Below are 20,914 nucleotides of genomic sequence, written 5' to 3'. Positions count from 1 at the left end.
TCTAGTCACTCGGTTCCTCTCCTATGTCTAGTCAAATGCAAAATTATTCCATGCTGCAGTGCTGAATTCATTAACATTTACTGAGTGCCTATTGCGTGTCAGGGCCGTTCAGGGTGCTGCTGGGAACACCAGGACGAGTTCACAGTCTACAGTGGGAAATAGTTCCCAACTAACGTTAATATGAGGTGATAAACACAACAGTAAAAGTTTAAGAACAGAGACAGGAAAGTAATTAATTTAATCAATGGGGGTGTAATGGAATAAAGAGTAAAATTAGGAACAGGTTTCAAGGCAAAGGAAAAGTTTCAGACACCATACCAAAATTTTACTAAGGCCTCACTGGCTTACACGCTCCGACTGAGGAACGGGACCCTACGTGGCTATAAAATTTCAGACATTGGACAAGTGACCTTGATAAGAGAACGTCAAGGGATTACTGTGGATGTGGTAAGTGTCTTCTTTAGGTAGAGAAAAACAGACGGTAAGAGAGTTTTTTCCCTTCTCAATCATGCAAACATTCTTTATTTAAAAAACTGTATAAACTCATCTAAAAAAGGGAATACTAACAGAGGGATTCAATTACAGTTTCAAAGGCAACTTTTGTTCTTTTCTACCATCTTCACACTGAGAATTGACAGAATAACTGTAGTCTCTCCAATGTTCTTACAACATCAAAATAAGACTCGTTGAAGACTCAAAATACCACGGCCCACAGGGCTGCCTAGAGCATAGGCACATGTCGCTCAAGTACAGTGACATTACTAAAATGGTGGCAATTCTCAACAAAACATTTTGACTTAATGGAAGTTAGGCCACATTTCTATATGCCAACATCCTGGGCGCACGACTAAGGTGGGCGAGCTTAAAAGACAGCCCCAAATAGCCGTACAACGGTAAGTCTGAAAGCTGGCTCAGTGTAACCAGACGACAAAAGCAAGGCCACTCCTTTCGGTGGAAGTTTGCCGGGCTTGACAACAGATCCCAGAAAGCAGAAATTTGCTCCAGTTAAGATAACCTTAAACACAAATTTCTGTGCTAGCCTAATAAGACCAAAGCACAATGGAGTAGAGGGTCATAATGCCTTTATTTTTATTTTCTGGTTATGTAAAAGCTACCAAAGGTGAGAAACATACTACGTAAAAATAATGATTTTTTTAAATTAACGCAGAACATCATTTGAAATGCTCTGCAAAATATTTCAACTCATCACCACTGACCAAGGGCCCAAACAAAGGGATTGTGACCATAAACCCAAGGGCAATCTAGGTGAAGATTACATTTTCTAGGGTTAAGTGAGGGAATGGAGATATGCACGTACAGCACTGTGACATTTTCATCACTTTATGATATACTTAAAGTCTTTTTTTAACGAGAAATCAACAATGCAACAAACATTGATCAGCTGCTCTGTGGCAGGCACAGTACCAGGCCTGCGGAAATACCAAGACAGACCTTGTCCTCAGAAAGCCCTCGATCACAAGGCACTACTTTCTCCGTCTTTATCAAAGCATGAGACATAGGATAATCCAATAATAATGCCATCCCGAGGTAACTTAGGCCAAGATGTGACACAGGAATCGGGATTCACATCTACTGTTAAATCACTTTAGGTCTGCATTTTTACCATTTTTCAAGTGGCAAATTAATCTCAATCAAAATATACTTAAATGCATTGGTAAAAATAGTGACTTAAGATTTTCTACCAGTGTTATTTCCTTCTAATCACTCTTGCCCCCCGATCATGGATGCCATTAGTATCTGCTCACACTATTTCTTTTCTCAGCATATATTTAGCTGCAAGAAAAGATCAACTTCAAATACGTCAAGTCCAAGTATTTGAATCAATGAAAAAATTCAATTTGGTATTCCAAAAACCCCAATCACAAGCTGCGTAACATTAAAGTCACCACTTTTGCAGGGTATCAGGATAGTATCGGAGGTGAGACGTAGACTTCAGCACCCCAAATCCTGAAGATACAGTGTTCTAATCCTATAAGAAAACCCTGTTCGGTGCTTATTATGATAGCCTTCAAAAATACTATCAAGTGTAGAAGGAAGGACAAAGCCTCTATTTTTCTTCACTCCGTGCACAACTTAGCCCCAAAGTTCTGAATATAAGCATTTTCTGTAGCAACAAGCTACCTTTATAATGTCCAGATAATTAGAGGTCCGGGTCAAGAACTCTAGACCATATTGATTACATCTCTATGCAAAAAGGACCCTCCAGCGCTGTTTGTATCCACTATAACAGGGACAGCTTTTAAGTATCTGTCACACCAAGAATTTTCAGTCCTATCAATGCCAGCAATGGAAGGCCAATGACCAGTCAGGCCTGTCAGTTGTTGCCTGAAGCAATAAGGACAAGCTGGGAATTCATCACACTGGAACTTCATCTGCCAGCTGCATTCACACATTTTCACCACCTGAATAGTTGATTCTCTTCAACTTCCACGTGGCTCATTTCAGCCTACAGTGTTTTGAAATGAATATTTGATCAGGCAAGTAAAAAGAGGTTTGGACTTATCTGAGGTGTCACCAGAATGCACTTTAAGTAATTTTATGTATCCAGAGTTGGTGTCCTATGTCCAGCTCTTTGCATATTTCCGAAATGGACCTATGATCCTAATTAAATATGCTTAAATGATACACGCCACAGGAAAACACCTAGCACAGTGGTGGGCACATAGACGTTTCTCAATAAATACTTGTTTTGCATACCTTTTACTTTCTTAAAGAAACAAATAACCTGGAGATTTCTCATAGATCATTGGCAGAGCGGCATCTCATACTGCCAAAGGAACTTAAAAATCACCATAATTTTGTGAAAGCTCTGAAATCTCACCCAAACATGAAGCTAACAAAGAAACATAGACTTTAAAAATTACTTACTGATTTTTAGATTTCAACAGTTTGTGCTATGCCTGCGTATGGTTTTCTTTGTGTTTATCCTACTTGTGGGACATGAAGCTTCTTGAAACTTTTAGTGGATATCTTTAATTAATGTTGGAAAATTCTCAGCCCTTCTTTCTTCTGCCCTATTCTTTCCTTCTTGTCATCCATGTGTGACAATTACACATGTTAGACAGCTTAATATTTACTCCCATGTTTCCTATACTGAGTTCTGCTTCAGTATTGATAATTTTTTACTTGTTTTGGAGTCTTTGAGCCCTTCTTCTTCTGCATGCAGTCAGCTGTTAAGCTCATTCAATGAATTATTTAAGATCTTCTATTTTTTCAGATTAAGAAGACAAGAATGTTTGATATCATTTCTAGTCAACATTTATACATGTCTAAGCAAGTAGAATGGGGGAAAAGAAATAAAAGGTATAAAGATTGAAAAGAAATGAAACCATCTTTATGTGCAGATATCATAACATGATTGCACAGTAGAAAATTCAAAGGAATCTTCTAGAATACATGAACTTAGAAAAGTTTCTGAATAGAAGTTCAACATACAAAAAATATTGCAGTCTTTAAGCAATAAAAAAACTTAAAGAGGAAATAAAATACACTATAATCCCATCAAAACATTAAATAATTGAAATAAATAGTACAAAAATATGTATCATATTTCTACATTGAAACCTAACAAATATTAGGAGAAATTAAAGAAGCCTAAATAAGTGGAGAGCTATAAAAGGTTGATGTATTGAAGGATTTAATAACCATATCAATTCTCCCAAACTTGATTATAGATTCAATGAAATTATAATCAAATCTCATCTAAATTTCTGTAGAGATATATAGTTAATGTATAAGTGTGTGAGGAGACACACACACACACAAACACATATATATACACACACACATACACAAACACACACACAAACACACACACATATATCAGTATATCAGTGGTTTTCAAACATTGTTTTTTAATCAGGACCCGTCTGCACTCTAAAAAACTGAAAACTCCAAAGAGCTTTGACTTATGTGCATTTCTGCCAAGACTAAAAACATTTATTTTTAACTCATTAAAAACACCAAGAAACCCTTCATGCATTAATATAAGCGACATTTTTACTTTGAGGTAAAAAACTTCAAAATAGACAACAGGTAGATTCTTAAATTAGCTTATGCATTCAGTCTGTTGTGATATGTTGTTTGGGTGAAGTATGTGAAGGCAAGTTGGCTTCACTCAAAAACTTTAACTGGAAAAAGATGGAGCATATTCAGATTCTGAACCTTTTCAGATTCTGGGGACATCCTTCTTTAATATGACACTTGACAGGATAATTGCAATGATCTCTGAAACCCTATGAATTAACTTTTCTATTATTTTATATTAAAATCCTTTTTCCTATCTTACCCATCGAATGAGTCCACTACCCACAGTTCTATAATACCATAAAACTGGTCATTTTGAAAGTATTGCAGATCTTTCAAATGTTGACTTATTTTATCATGATATAAAAATATGACCCTCATTAATATCACCACCTATCTCATCAAAACTGTCTTTAAATACTAGCAACTTGTTAAGCCGACAGTGGTAGACACATGTGAATACGTGATTTTCAAATTTCCGATTTTCAAGGAAAGACAAGAAATTTATCATTGGTTATAAATGTCAGAGTTGTTGTTTTTTTTTGGAAGTGGCTGGCTTACTTTATTCATTTTTGAGAAACTGTCTGCCAAATACCTTTATCTAAATAAAACTGTTTGTTGGTTGTTCTTCGAGGTAAAACATTTCGAGGTAAAATTCACAACCATCAGACAAGTGCATTTCCTTAGTACAACCATCATGCACTGTGATACAAAGAATATTAAAAAGAAGTACACAAGCAGCAAAATTTAATAAAATTAATTTATTAAATTTTCAAAAATTTATAATAAATGTAAAGGTTCTCACTTTTTCAAAGATATTCTTAAGTAATTAGAGTTTTCTCTTTTCAAATGTGAGTAACATCAACTACAAGTATAGTTTGGTGACGGTGGTTTTACTATGCTAAGATTCTAGCAGTGTTATCGACCATTGCTTCTGTACCATATGTATCAAATGTCAACACAGTATTTTTAAAAGGCAAATCAGGACTTCATATTTTTATAAAAATAACTTTCGCTCACAGACTGCTTCAAAGTGTCCTGGTGACTTCCAAGGTCCAGAGGCCACACCATGAACCGCTGGCATGTGTGTTCATATACATGTGTATGGGAATGTAAAGGACAATACCTTAACCTGCTAAATTTTAAAACTTACTAAAAAGCTGTAGTAATTAAAATAGTATGATAATGGTGTAAAGACAGAATATAAATCAATGGAACAGAATAGAGAATCCAGAAAAAAGTAGGATTTTTTAAAAAGGCATCACTGAAATTCATTGAGGGAAAGGCATGCCCCCTTTTTTTTTTTTTTTAATTCTCACCCAAGAATACGTTTCCTAATGATTTGAGAGACAGAGAAGAGAGAGAGGTGAGAGAAACATCGATCAGTTGTTTCTGTATGCGCCCTGACGAGGGATCAAACCTGCAACCTAGGCACATGTCCTGACAGTAAATTGAACCTGCAATCTTTTGGTGTACAGGCCAGCACTCCAACCAGCTGAGCCCCCCAGTGAGGGCAAGGCATATCTTTCTGATAAATAGTGCTGCAGCAACTAGGTATCTGTATGGAAGAAACTAACCCTTGACCCTTGCCTCATATCGGAGTAAATAATAATTTGAAAAGGATTGTAGAGATAAACACAAAACTATACAATAACTAAAGAAAAGCATCATTTCAAGACTGAAAGAAAGGAAAAAAAGTTTATGAAAAGCATAAAAGGAAAAACAAAAAAAATTGGGCTTCTGCTTGTCAAAAACACCAATAAGAAAGTGAAAAGGCAATAAAATGAAAGGAAATATTTTCAAAATATCTGATAACAGACATGCCTCCAGAATATTTAAAGAACACCTGACATTAAAAACAGACAATAGCCCTGGCTGGTGTGGCCCAGTGGATTGAATGCTGGCCTGCAAACCAAAGGGTTGCTGGTTCGATTCCCAGTCAGGGCACATTCCTGGGTTGCAGGTCAGGTCCCCAGTGGGGGGCGCATGGGAGGCAACCACACATTGATGTTTGTCTCTCTGTTTCTCCCTCCCTTCCCCTTTCTCTAAGAAGAAATAAATAAAATCTTTAAAAAATAAAAACAGACAAGAGGCCCAATAAAAATTAGTGAAAGACTGCTAAATTCATTATAAAAGAAAACATTCAAATGACCAGTAAGAATATAGGGTAGGGCAAAACTAGGTTTACAGTTGTTTGTAGGGAAAATAATATAATAATTAATAAATAATAATACAAGAATGAACTCTATTTTGTGTACTCACAACTGTAAACCTCCTTTTGCCCCCCGCCCCCACTATTCAAGGAGCTCAGTATCAGTATTCATCAGAGAAAAACAAAATAAAATCACAGTTTATTTTCACTGGAATGATTCACACATTGCTGGTGGGTTTGTTGTTTTGTTTTGTTTTGTTTTAAGATTTTATTTATTTTTAGAAAGAAAGAAAGGGAGGGAGAAAGAGAGGCAGAGAAGTATCAATTGGCTGCCTCATGCCACCAACCAGGACCTGGCCCGCAACCCAGGCATGTGCCCTGACTGGGAATTGAACTGGCGACCTTTCCTCTCACAGGACAAAGCCCAACCCACTGAGCCACACTGGTCAGGACTCACACATTGCTGTTAAGAGTGAAAACTGATACAATCATTTTGGAATACTTTCTTGGCAGTTCCTAATAAAGCTAAACATACGCCTACTTTGTGAGACAACAATTCCAGTCCTAGGTTTATGCCCGACAGATATGAGTGCACATGTAAAAAAATAAAGTAAAAATAATGACATACAGGAAAGTTTAAAGCAGCTTTATTCATAATAAGCCTGAAACGGAAAATACCAGGACAATGAATACATAAACTGTGTTATATTCATACTGCACTGCAATGTTTTTTAAAAATGAACTAGCAACACATGTAACACCTGGGTCTCAAAACATTGAGTAAAAGGAGCCAGACACAAAAGGTAGATACAGAATGATTTCATTTACATGAAGTTCAAGATAGACAAAGCTAATCTGTGATGATAAAAGTCAGAGTGGTAATCTCTGGTCATAGGTTGTATTGGCAGGAAGGAGCATAAGGGAACTTTCTGGAATGATAAAGATATTCTGATTTTGATCTGGGTGTTGATTACATGGATGTAAAAATTCAAGGTGTATGATGAAGATGTGTGCATGTTTGTTATATGTAAATTATATCCTAAGTTTTAAAAATTCTTCAAAGGTGAGCCAAAGTACACACTTATCAATTTTTTAAACTGGAAGGGAAGCTGGGAACAACCAACTTCGATCTCTAGTTTTCTGGAAGAAAGCCTTGAGTTTTGAAGCAGTATGTCAGACAGATAGTTACAGGCAGAGCTAAGACTAGAACCAATGATTCAAAAGTTACTAGTCACGATTCTTTCCACTACACTTAGCTTCCAAAACCAGGCTTTTCCCAGGAACAATTATTTTTCACTTTGATTATTTGCTTTAGCTTTTCTCTGACAGTTTCCAACAATATCCAGGGGGCTACCATGAGCGCTGGTTCCGACGAGTTGCCCGGGTGAGGTCCCGGCTGCTTTTTAATTGCTCACTGGGCTTCCATAGTCAATGGCGAGAGGCTCTTTTGTTTGTTTCTAAGTTTATAGATGACACCTATGAGCCTAGGCCTCTCAGGCTCTTGGACACAATTTAAAATAGTGTGGCACTAACAGTTTGACACTAATGTCACTAAGACAAATGGAATTCCCGGTTCAGACTTAAACAAATTCTAATACTGCCCCCAATATTGTCCCTCTGCCACCACAGTCTCAGGCAACAGACTACATAAATAGCCCAGCCTTGTATTAAAGATATAGTAATAAAGGTACAAAAAAGAAAAGTCGGGTCTTTTAGCCAAAAAGTCTCATGTAAATATGCGGTGCTGTGGTATATCAACAGTACGGAGAATTCCATCAATTCCTTCTGAAAATGCTTAGGAAAGACATAAAGTCAAGACAAGGGCTTGGTGCTTGCAATAGAGAAAGCAAAGGCAAGGTTTTAGTTGACACAAAGGTTTATTCAAAGAAGCAATGTGTCATCAGAAAAAACTTTCCCAACAGCTTCTTCTACTTCTGTTTACAGTTTCTTCATCTTCAAGTGGGACAATCATTTGTTTCTTAATTGTGCTGAGCTAAATTTTTCCACACTGTTAAGCTGAATTTCATCTTCTAACATCCTATAAATATTAGAAAGAAGAATGAGAGGAAGATTTAAATCAGAAGGAGAGAGCTGCGGCTCAGCACTTTCCTGTTGGGCGAATCATGTCTTTTCCTATGTTCTTAATCTCTAAAACTTATTTTTCATTCGATAAAGACAGTACGTTTTCATTAGATTAGAGAAGAAATAATGCACAAACTTCCTCATTTCTAATAAAAAAGCCAATCTTAAAAGCCAAGTTTGACCATTTACTAACTGTTTCAAGTCTAAATAGTGTCAAAGTAAAATCACTTGACCTCCTTTCCCCAGTCTGAGGGACCATTCACAGGTCAAGGCTAAGCCTTCTTTCAGTCTCACCCCACCCGTAATCCTCTTACGGACCCCGCACAGGCTTTGAATACCCAGGGTACAAGAATGCTTGCAGTTTTCGACACCTTATAATCACAAAGACTATCTGGAACTCGATTAAATGAAAACCACATCACTTATTCAAAGAAACACTTCAGTATTTCTAAAGAACTCGTGTCCTTTATATCTGGAAATTATTTTAGGCAATAATTTGTCCACATCCCTGCCAAAAAAAAAAAAGATGAAACAAATTTTTGTATAGGTTTCAGCAAAAGTTCAAGACCATGATTATAATGTCATGGCTTCTGTCACTCAGCTTCAGTTTTAAAATCACGGAGCTCAGTGGCCTCCACCATGGTAAGCCGAATGAATGATGTTTCTTAAAAAGATCTCTTGGCTTCTTCTCACCAGCATCTCTTGTGTCTCGGATGACTTTAAGATACAGTGACTAAGTTTGCCTGCCTCACATTGGAATGACAACTATAGACACAGTGAGATAGAATCGTTAGGAATACTTTCCCCCACTGCATCAGGAAAATCTCTGTAAGGTAAATGCATGTTCTGTAATGATGTCCCTCCAGCAGGTATTTGCTTAAATAACCTGCTTGTTGCCTGCCCTATCACACTTCTCTAATGAGTGTTATTTGTTTTGTAAAGGTCTGATGCACTGAATTCCAAACACATAAAGCAGGGACAAACAACTACTATAAAATAAATCAAATCAAACCACTGGATTTTTTTTTTTTTAGTATATAATTTTCTTCAGTAAATAAATTATTAGGGTACTGGGGAAAACTGGGTGCTAGAAAATTGTCTCCTGAATTAATGTCATAGAAATTATTTAGATTACTTTAATTGTACAACAAAAATAATATTCCTCTTTAGTCAAGAACAACAAATACCAGGTCTACAACTTCGCCCCTGCTTATTGGAAAGCTTGATGTAACACTATAAACCGAACGCAACAAAGCCTGGGCTCCAGGATGAGAACTCGTCTCACTCCTCTGTAACAATTTCCCTCCCCCTGCTCTCACCTCCCTCAGGGATGTATGTGAATGCTGCGCCCACCGTTTCTAATAACATTTTTTTTCTATGAAATGCTTACTCTTTAGTAGAGATTGACAAAGATGCCTGCTCTTCATACAAGCCAGGAATAAATGTGTTTTTAAATCTCAGTTCCTTTGAGTTCTTTACTAGTAAACATCAATTTCCATTGTAAAACTACAAACCAGGACAAACAAACTTCAGAAAAACCAGACCCTAGATTCTCTGTGTGGGTGACTCAAAAGCAAGTAGTTCGAAGTTATCCAACGGGTACAGAATGTCAGTCACCAAAGTGGGGAACAAAGCTTCAGCAGGACACTAACAGGTCTCTTTTATTTTCTTGTCAGATGATCAACACTTTTATCAAAAGAAATGACAAACAATGGGGAGAAACTCTCTGTACCCCAAAAGGAGTGGACAGAGAAACAAATGGTAAGTAATCCATGCAGTGCTTTGTCTAATAACACTGCCTATAATTCAGAGACACTGATGTTGATTTAATTAGTTGGACACAGGAAAATGGAACAGTTCCTTCAAATCCCATTGGTTCTGGGTAGCTTGTGGGTGATGGTAAAATCCTATAAAGTCCATTTCCAGAATGGTTTTCTCCTTAGTCAAGAAGGGAACATCTCACAATTATCTAAATTCAAAATCTTAGGTAGGATAGTGTCTTCTGAATCACCAAGACCAGATAAACCATATTATGTGAATAACACCTACTTATAAAGCAGTTATAAATCTACTGCATCTAAAAAACACTATATTGAGAAATAAGAAGCTGCTTCAGAGGTATCTAAAGGCACAGAATTTATGCTGTACCTAAGACAGCTAAGTTAATAACTTAAAAACATATATTTTAGGAAATGTGTTCTATGGGAAGGAGTGAAGCACAGATATATCACATGATCAAGAAACTGTGGGGAAAAACATTTCTTCGCAAAAGTGGCACAACTGCTGATCTCTTTTTGTTTCAACAGAATAACATGCCCAGATTAACACACAGATATCTAAAAGATAACATGCAGAGCCAAGGTTTAAATAAAATATTTTCACTTTGAAAATTGTTACAATCCAAAGGTTTAATCTAATCACATTAAATTGTTAAATTCTATTACTCTGAAAAGTGATTGTGTGAAAAATAATGATATCACCACTAGTTTAGACAGAAAGAGCAAGAGTTGTCACTAAAATGGAGGGGTAGCTGTGAAATGTGCCACAGGAATGATTAAAAAGATAACACACTTCGAGGTACAAATGGCCTGAAGGTAACACAAAGCAGTGGAGCCCCACCAGAGGAGGCACCACACTGCTCACATCTCTGGGCAAAGGCAGCCAAGACCCCACATAAGCATGTTCATAAAGTGCAGCTCACTCCAGTGCAGGGGGTCAGAGTCAGGGAAGCACTTCCTGGTTCAGGAGCAATTACAAAAGTTTATTAAACTCTTTTTAATAGAAGAATCTAAAACAGAATTTCGCATCAACTTCTCCTGAAGAATCCACACAATTTAGCCTCTATCTCTCATGTTAAATATCAATAGAAAAGTAAATCTGTTTCATCAGTAGTCATATCAAATAAAGTATAGTTCCCCCAACAAAACATTATTCACTCACTTAAAGAACGTGTGGGGGAAAAAAGGGGTCCAAATCATTTGAGAGGTGGAGAGTTACGCATCAAAGTCCAATTCCCCGCCTATGGGTTTCTTTGGCTCAAAGTTAGAGAAAGCAGCACACACGTCTCATAGCTCTGGCTGCCTTCCGGGGAGGAGCTACGGCTTTTCTAGAACGAAAATAGTCCTAGAAATGTAACAATAGAGCTTAGTCACCAAGAATTCCTTTCCCTCCTCAAAAGATCAGTGCTTCCAGGCAGAAGCTCAGAGTTGTAGAACAATACCTTAGAAATTCCTACAATGTGTCTCTGATGGAAAAAGTAAGTCAAGGGCAAAGGTTTAATTCCTTATTCTAACGTCAACTTTAATATTCTTCTTGCAGTGGAGTTAAATAAAACTATGGTTCTAATAGTTCACTGAAGTTCCTCTCTAAGGCATGAAATAACTTTACAAAGAACTAAAACAAAGGTAGTACTACATACATATGGAGTATTTTATTACCTCAGCCTACAGCACTGAATGTGGCAACTTTTAATTACATACATACATGGTAACTGCTTTAGTTACATGCATTACACTCCACTGGTAGCTAGTCAGTTGACTCTAAAACATTAATAATGGGGCAGTTTAACAATGTTAAAAAACCGAACAAAGCCTACTGCTGTAATCTTGAATAAAATACTAAAATATATCATTTCCAGGGTTCACAACTGTAAATGATAATTCCAGATGAGCAGCATCTGTTAGCATTCTCAGACAGACACTACCAAGAAGATTTATTAAGTCACCTATCTCAGTATCTCATTCAATGCCAGGAAGCAAGGAGAGACGCATTTTGGTGCTTGTTTCCAAGGGACCGACTGTGGTTGCCAAGTTAAATCGGAGGACAAGATGAGCCCTCTAAAGTGAGAGTCCACATTAAAAGTGAAGGCACCACCCTGGAGGGCGATCGCTCAGTCAGACATGAGGTGCAATCCACAGACCAAAATAAATAAATAAAATATTTTAAAAATCAGAAAGCGAAGAAAAAGTACAAAAGGCATTAGCTTTCTTCAAAATCCACCCAAAGACAGAATCAGAAACAGAAGCTTTTGGTCTTTGAAAAGTGACCTTCACAAATCAGTTTTGTGTTTGTTTCCATTTTCTTTCACAGTTTAAGCCTCAATCAAATCAGCAGTCTCTGGGGATTTTAAAATTGCTGTAGATTAAAATCCTCTCTGACTCAACTGTTTTACTAATGCCAAGTATTTAATAGTTCTCCTTGTAAGAGACTTTTGTTGATGAAACCCTGCTGTATGCTATCTTCAGATGCTCCACAGCTGCGCCATAATAGAAAGCATCACTGTCCTTATTTTCTCTATCACTCCGTTTAGAAATCGGAAAATTATTACGAACAGTCCTATATTTGGCAGAGCTGGCAGAAAGCAGTTTTACAATACTAATGTAGCTAGTATCACCTAACAAAGGCAAAGACCTACTTCCAGGTACTAATGATACATATTCATGGCTTGGTTCCAAAGATAGGAAGTTAATAACTGTGATAGATAGACTAGAGTTAAGTTAATGAATTTCTAAACTTTATGCTTTCAATAATAAAACCATTTAAGCCTTAGCATTTGGACTCTCTCCTTCCACAGATCAGGCACTTTGATACTCAACAGGTTGAGTAAATTGAATCCATATATTGTATTTACGTTCTCTGTCAAGGTTGCTTCTCCACATTTGAGAGATCAAAGGCAAAGCAGTCATCAACCCTGTAGCCTTCAATACTGTGTTCATTACATTTAATCAAGTGCCAACTCCACCGCATCATTCACCAACCTTAGCAATATTTAAATGCATGGCATTGTTTAGGAACAAATGTAGGTATAGTATTGTTTTATAAAACACACACACACACACACACACACACACACACACACACACACATCCTAAAACAAAACTAAACAAAAAGAGAGAGAAAGCAAAAAATTATCATTCTTTACACTGTGCAACAAATTAAAAATGCACAGAACTACCCAATGAACATGCTGGAGGTGGTTTTCTACCTGAGGCAGCATCAATCACGGTGGAAATTCCCCTTCGATCAGAGACTGGACGGGATGACCCTGGCATGCTGACTGGGTCAGAGCGGACCGGCTGGATCCTGCAATGCAATTTAATTTAATTCACATATGTTACTGGCATCAAAACTGTCACTTGCTGCAACAGACCTTAAATCAGAAATGCTGGAATAGCCCAATCCATTAAAGAACCATTCATTCTAAAACAAGGCAAACAGGAGAGCTAGAGTCCCTAACTCTTGCACGAGACCAAAGCACAGCAAAACACATTCTACACTCTGTGCCCCCTCTTCTCTTTGTATGTATGTTATTAAATAGATTTTAAGTAAGGGATTGAAAAATTGACATTAATTTAAAGAAGTAAGTTAACTAGAGGGAGGGAGATATAAGGGGACTAAATGGTAATGGAAAAGAATATAACAGAGGAATTCGTTACAAAAAAAAATAAATTAAGTAGAATGGTAGAGGAAACAAAATATACCAAAACCTTTGGCTTTGCAAGGGACAAATGTGAACAGTTCTGAGAATCCTCTAATTCATGAATAGTGCAATAGCTAGCAATGCCTTCTATAAAAGGCAGCAATACTAGCTACACATATTTTAGTAACTCTCTTAAAATCCTCAATGAAAATATGCATGGGATAACAAAATTGTATTGGGATATGACTGCCAGAGGTTTAGTTAGGATCACTATATCAGAGTTACCTCCATAAAATTACCAATTAGCATGTAAGAATCAATTAGAATCTCAGCAAAATTGCAATTTATTACATACAATTTCAAGTTGCTTATGCATGGTAAATCTATAAATACCAAAGGTCTCTTTCTGGCTGAATTATTATGAACATAAAAGTATCTGTATGACTAAAAGACCTGAATGTCCCAAGCAACTTAGAAGGATAAAATCTTGTTACAACAATGTATGCATGCATTTTGGTAATTTGTTTATTCAGTAAATATTTGCTGACTATTAATCATGTATCATTATTACTCTAGGAACAAGCAGAAACAAAGCATGAAGTACAAGGTCTATGTATGAATATAGTATAGCACATGGACATTCAAAACTGATGCAAACGAAAACTTAGCATGTGAAAATGAAGTAGGTAATAAAAGCTCAGAACGATGAAGTGGAGGAAAGAATGAATGATCCACAACAGATGAGAAGATTTTGTGGAGCTGTAACAGGAACTGCATCTGCACACAGTAATAGGACATGCACACATGCAGAGGAACAAGAAGTGTCCTTTAAACACAGAACTAGAACACCAAACCCCTTGGATCGTTGAGCATGACAAATGCAGGGCGCCATGAGGAGCAGGATTTGGCTGAAGTGTAGAGTTCATAGTAGATACTGGTGGACGAGAAGAGGTTGATAAGCACCATGGGACAGATGATATTGTAGAAGCCTGATATGCCAAGCAGGGACTGCGTAGACAGAGTAGTTATTGAAAGCACAGTTTAAATGCATGTGTATTTGTTATGTGATGGAAAGAAATGGGAGGGAGGTGAAGGGCAATCCATTTGCTCTAGCACTAGAAGTTAGAAATGCTGATATAAAAATACTGATCACTGCTATAGTGGACAGTAGGGTGTATGACCTAATGTTCATTCACCCCAGCTTATTTTTCTAAACTAGTCATAGTAACCCCACCCTCTCATGGCAGAGGTTACTTAATAAGCTCTGCAATGGGCAGGTCCAAACAAATTGGAGCCAGTGAGAAAAGAGTTAGAGTGAAATTTCTGCAAAAGATGTTTTCTGGCTCTTAAGAAAAACAAGAAGCTAGCCTGCTAGTATGGTCAGCTGAAGCAAAATAAAGCACCCTCTTGCTCTAAACAATGGACGTGGGCTCATAAATTTAGTTATTATTTCAATTTATAGTGGAGTTCCTACATGCCGTATTTTGCCATGTATAATGTGCACATTTTTGCCCAAGTTATACACGGGTAGTACTAATTCCATTACCTATACAAATGTTTTTATTTCTTTTATTTATGCTTATGAGTTAAAAGTGTAACTCTAGAAAGCAATAATGACATATCTGTATGCAAAATAATGCCCTGGAATATGATAATTGGTTTTGTTTGTAAATATAAATAAAAAAATCATTGAATTAAAACTTAAAACGAAAGGTTTTTTTTCCTGAAAGTCTGGGCCAAAAACGTGGGTGTACCTTATGCACAGAAGCACATTTTATACGGCAAAATATGGTAATCTTGAGTTGTGAGTGAGGTGTGGATGGTGCTAGAGATGAAACAAGACTGGCCGAGAACTGAGGTGTTGAAGCTGGGTGACAGACACAAGGGTGTATTCTGTTATTCTCTTGAACTTTACATATGTTTATATGTTTGAAATTTTTTCACAATAGCAAAAGACAGAAATAAAAACAAACTGGCAGAGGTGATGGAAGTGTTCTGAAATTAAATAGTGGGGATGTTGACTATGCTAAAAACCACTGAATGGTACAGTGAATCTTTATGGAGTTTTTTGTTTGTTTTTATTTTTTATTTTTGTCTATTTTTTAATTGAATTTATTGGCATGACATTGGTTAATAAAATTATATAAGGTTCAAGTGTACAGCCCTATACCATCTGTATACTGTACTGTGTGTTCACCACCCCAAGTGAATTTTATTAACCACATATAATTGTTAGCCATATTTCTTAGAGTACAGGACCAGGTCCTGGGTCAGTTAAGCCAAAAAAAGCTAAGCAAAGCTTCAGAATTCAAAGGAGAAGGTAAGGCCAACAGCCACAATGCCACTGTGCCTAAAAAATGGAGAAGAAACATGTGAGGAGGTGGGACAGGGTGACAGGAAAGGGAATGAAGAGAATATAAACAGTTGGATTTCTAACTGGCTGCTAGGTTGGAAATGGTACTAAACAGGGCACTTGAAATTAAAATGACATGAAACTAATCTGAATTTCCCATCAAAACTGCGCTCTACTTGGGGTTGAGGTCTTAATCAAGGGCTTATATGCTCAAATTTTAAAATATAACCTAAAGTGCAATCAAAAGAAATGTATAAACCTGCGATCCAACACAAGGGTTTCTAAAGTTTACATGTGTCCAATAAATAAGACAATGTTTTAATTAAACAAAAATGATTTAAAGTCATTCAGATAACAAATAATGGGAGCTCTTTAGTGTAAGAAAAAGGAAAGTCCCTGAGGAAAATTCTGGAAGGGTTTCAGGAACGTGGCATTGTCTGAGTAAGTTAGATCTTAGACAAAGGACTATGTCTAAAGTAAAGACTAGCAAAGAAAGCTGGAGAAGATCATAAAACAAGGGAACGGGGCTGTGTCCTCCAATGAAAGACAGGGTCTTATTATAGCAGTAGGCAACAGTCATCAGAATAAAAAGAAAGAGGGTCCTGTGAGAAGCGCAGTAAAGAGAATAAACACAGTCTTATGGGTCATCTATTTTAAATGCCTTAGTCTTAACATCTAAGTAACTGTAGGACATAAACATGATTACACATTGAACCACTGAGTTGAGGACTAACTCAACTTGACCTCCTGAAATGGACTGACTATGTAAGCTACTATGTATTTTACAATTGGCACCAGTGTAAATTGCTCTAGTACATACTATATTGTCAACTATTGCCTGGCATCTTGGGGAAGTTTTTAGAAAGCAGATGAAAATACGCTAGAAAAATAAAAACATAAGTAATAGAAGAACGAAATAAAATACAAAGCAAACTAAAAAACACTAAAACACAAAAAAGGTATGAAAGATATGTTCAATTATATAAATTATCCTAAAAAAATAAAACATCTAGGCCTAATCCACTTCCAAAACAGCTTTTGCTTTGTTATTAAGATGTGCTATCAACGTTGACAAAGAGATAGCTAAAAACATATTTCCAACATCTGAATGGGATACTTTTCTCCACAATTTAAAAAAAAAAAAAACAGATGCAAGAAAAACTTCAGAGGGCTATTTTAGGTACAACGAAAGATACAATATAGAACTTTTTAAAAAGAGAAGACATGGAAAAGGAAATTATATTGCATTAGACTGAGCCCTTTATTGTCTGTTGTCCCCAAATGTGTCATCTTGGTGTAACAAATCAAACTGCTAAGCAAATCTGAACTGCAAGACTCAAAAAGTTTTCAGCTGCATTAGAAAAAACATCTAATAAAAAAAGCATACTTTGTAAACCCTGTATTATGATTCTTACAATTGGGGGTCACAGAATATATATAGATGAAAAACTGTAAGTGAGTTTGTATCAATACTTCCTCACCAAAAACATTTCAAAGCCTGAAAGAAGAAATGTGCAGGATTAGGACAGACATATAGTTCACCTGAAAGATGTAACAGAAAGATCAGGACAGGAAGGTATCACCAGACTTTAGGCCATTAGAAACAGAAGTGAGGCAACACAAAGTGGCTTTAAAAGGTGTAACAAATATAACATTTTGGAAAACATAATCCAAAACACAAATATTTTGGATACAATGAGATCTCACACAAGATCCCCAGCGACAACAAGGAATCAAGAATTACAGTGCATGTATTCTGCAATGTGACACTGTGCCCAAAAGGGAAATGTAAATACTGCTGACAATGCTCATTACAAATGAACACATTATTCCAGTGAAATGACTCCCCTAGCTCTTATTTCTTACCTGAGACTGTTGAGATCAAGATCATCTGTATCAAAATCCAGAAGGGGCTGTGGAGTATCACTTGGACCATGAGACTGTAACACAGATGAACTGGAAGAGATGACAGTGGTTTGGCCTGAGGGATGGATGGTTTTGAACTGGAACTGTGGACCCATCCACAGCCGCCTGTGGGGTCCAGTGTGCGTTACAATCTCTACCTGAAACAGATTAAGAATCACGATTTAAATGTGTTATGACCTTTTCAGAGCCTTTTACGATCCCCCCACCTTGCCTCTGAATATATTCTTCAAGAAACCCATTTTAACCAAGTGAAAGGACAGAGCTCCCACAAAGGCAACGATAACCATAGCCTACATGGGTATGCACTGTATCCCTCCTACAGATTTTCATAAAAACAAAAAATTTTTGAGCATATATATGTGTATACACATGCATACATAGTATATAGGTAAACACACAAACATAAAACCCCTACATACACAAAACAAAAATCACATGAGAGTAAAAGGACCAGCTGCCTGTCTCATACAACTAGAGTCGGCATCTCAAGGGTTGCCTTTTTCATTCTTTCTAGACTGATTTACCACTCTGTGGGCATGCACTGAATATTATGCCTCTAAATCCACAAATTAAAAGTAATTCCTTCACTAAGGGTCGAGCTCATGACAAATTTGAAGCTGACCTTGAACTATCTAAGGGGGAACAAAAAGATCTAAAATAATTTTCAGCACCCAAAGCCCCATTTATTTCCACAATTAAATATTATAATATTCACTAAACTGCCCTCAAAATACCCTATAATCCACTTTTAAATTAAGAGAGTATGACATGTTTTTTGTCCAGCTAGATTTGTTTTCAAAATACCATTACTTATATAGAGTGTTTTCTCAACTACCATGAAGAGTGACGCAGATATTTTAAGGTTTGCAAAACAGTAAAACTAAAATGCTTTATGAATTTCATGCTCAGAATAGTAGACACTCGGTAAAACTTGAAAACAAATATATAATTTTACAAATAAGCAACATGAATAAGAGACTAAATATTGCAAATCTTTGGTGAAAGACTATTTCTCAACATCCTGTAATTGCTATATCCATGTCTGTGTACATACTTTACGGAACTGACTTCCCACGTGCCTTCTTTTTGCCCTGAGTTCCTTTATATTTAATCACATCTTTGATTGCAGTGATTAATACTTAACAAAACATAACTGAAAAGATCCACAGAGTGCAGCTCTGTCTTTGTAAGTCCTAAAGGGCAAAACAAGCATCATGGTCTTCGAACAATATTCACATTCCCAGTAATCATGGGGAGACAACTACTCAGATTTAGGACAGCGATTTCTGATTCAAGTAGTTGTATTCAGTAATGTAAATTAGGCCACAGCTAAAGCATTCTGTGTATTTTAAGCTCAAAACCATCAGTGTCCCAGAGCCGAGAGGTAAACAGATGCCTGTGCAATTTCACCGAGGCGATGGCCAGATGTTCCTATTCACTCTGCCGGTGTGCGCAACACAAATGTATTGCATGCACTCTCACACTGACAGCACACATTACCCCTTTTGCTAAATGAAAAATTGAAGTGAAGGACAGTGGCTTCTTTGCCAGCCTTCTTCTTCTATTTTTAAAAATGCATTGTGTTATCTTCGAGAAAGGATGTCTCTCCATATGCCAGGAACTGAAGCACTGACCCTCCTCGGAGGAGCTTCCTGTATTTCAGGTGTGATGAAATGTGTCACCTAGAAACAAGTTCATCCTCCAGGGCCCAGATTCCCTTTAGGTCTTTGGGCTACCCTCCCTGACAAAGCCATAAAACTGCACTGGGCCTCCGCCGAGGCCCCTGTCTGATGAAAAGCCCTGGCCTGGTAATCTGAGACAGGCCATTAACTTCACCAAGTGATGTCAGCTTTGAGGCAGACATAACAGCATTTGTAATGAAGTCATTTGTAATCTCATCATTTTGAAATCTGCCCAAGTATCTTTTATTTCAAAGCCCTTGAGATGAAGAGAGCTTCACCTGGCACGGGAGGAAGGGCCTGGGGAAGCTGCCCCAGGACAGCGTTTGAGACCACGGGGAGCAGCACTGCATGAGCTTGGGAAGGGGAACCCAGGCGGGCACAATGAGAGCTTGTGCAGACTAGAATGCGGAACTTTTCTAATCCAGGTACGGCCCAGTATTCAGAAAAATGGTGGCTCCACAGAACAAATCCCAAAGATTGTTGAATGGTTTCAGTGTTTTAACAAGGCCTATTCTTATTTTAATCCAAAGTGTACATCTAAAATCCAAGGTCCTAAGGAACCTACGTGGATTATTTGAAAGACATGCATATTTTATGCCCTCTGTATGAAAGCTAATGTACGCATATACATGTGTACACATAATATAGGTGCATGTATCCCTGCAACAGTATTTATGAGAAATTCTTCATTTGGAAAGACAATTGATTAGTTATTAGCAATCTTAAAAAGAGTTCCTAGAGTTCCTAATTCTGTTCATTTTCCTCTAAGGAAAGTAAGTTTTAAAATCCAAGAATAGAAAGAGAAAAATTAAAGAACAGAAGGTTCCTGTTTTCCCTCACTGTAACAGGCCAAGCATTTCCGAGTTTTACCTGAGAAAGCCACTCTTCATCTTCCTGTCCGCTATGGTCAGAAGCTAAGCTGTCATAGGACCCATGCCGCGTAATGGGCCCGGGACTTCCAGGGGGAACCACTATAGGAAAAAGAAAACATATTTAAACAACTTTAATCCATGCACTGGATAAATGAATGTGGGCACAACCATCCTGGGTACAGTGGAACTTTATATGATAAAATGTGATAATAAATACATAAAGGCAATTCAAATAATGAACAAAAAAGAATGAATTTCTTAGGAATAAGAAAGATCTTCAATTGAGTACACTTTAAAAAAAAAGTGCAGGAATTTAGTCATGACATCTATCACTGTAAAAGAAATAAACAACTACCTGTATCTTAATAGTACAAGTACATT

General features: G+C 37.1%; 1 protein-coding gene across 2 annotated transcripts in view; it reads right to left on the bottom strand.

Moving 5' to 3' along the window:
* Positions 1 to 20,914, bottom strand: part of BCAS3 (BCAS3 microtubule associated cell migration factor) — a 475,802-nt gene that overhangs the window by 236,322 nt on the left and 218,566 nt on the right. Inside the window, exons 21-24 of one of the 2 annotated variants that reach the window (XM_054574854.1) lie at positions 20,532 to 20,632; positions 17,920 to 18,116; positions 13,266 to 13,363; positions 8,026 to 8,237 (exon numbers count right to left, since the gene is read on the bottom strand). In XM_054574854.1, coding sequence (XP_054430829.1) covers positions 8,230 to 8,237; positions 13,266 to 13,363; positions 17,920 to 18,116; positions 20,532 to 20,632 — 404 coding nt within the window. In that variant the 3' untranslated portion in view covers positions 8,026 to 8,229. Of the gene's footprint in view, positions 1 to 8,025; positions 8,238 to 13,265; positions 13,364 to 17,919; positions 18,117 to 20,531; positions 20,633 to 20,914 lie in introns of those variants that run through there. The other variant, XM_054574853.1, reaches the window with a different exon arrangement.

This window comes from Pteronotus mesoamericanus, unplaced genomic scaffold (assembly GCF_021234165.1).
Source record: "Pteronotus mesoamericanus isolate MK-2021 breed Mesoamerican mustached bat unplaced genomic scaffold, CSHL_Meso_final contig_269, whole genome shotgun sequence".
Taxonomy (NCBI): Eukaryota; Metazoa; Chordata; class Mammalia; order Chiroptera; family Mormoopidae; genus Pteronotus; species Pteronotus mesoamericanus.
Note: the sequence above shows the minus strand (reverse complement) of the source record. Positions and strands in the feature narration are given on the sequence as shown.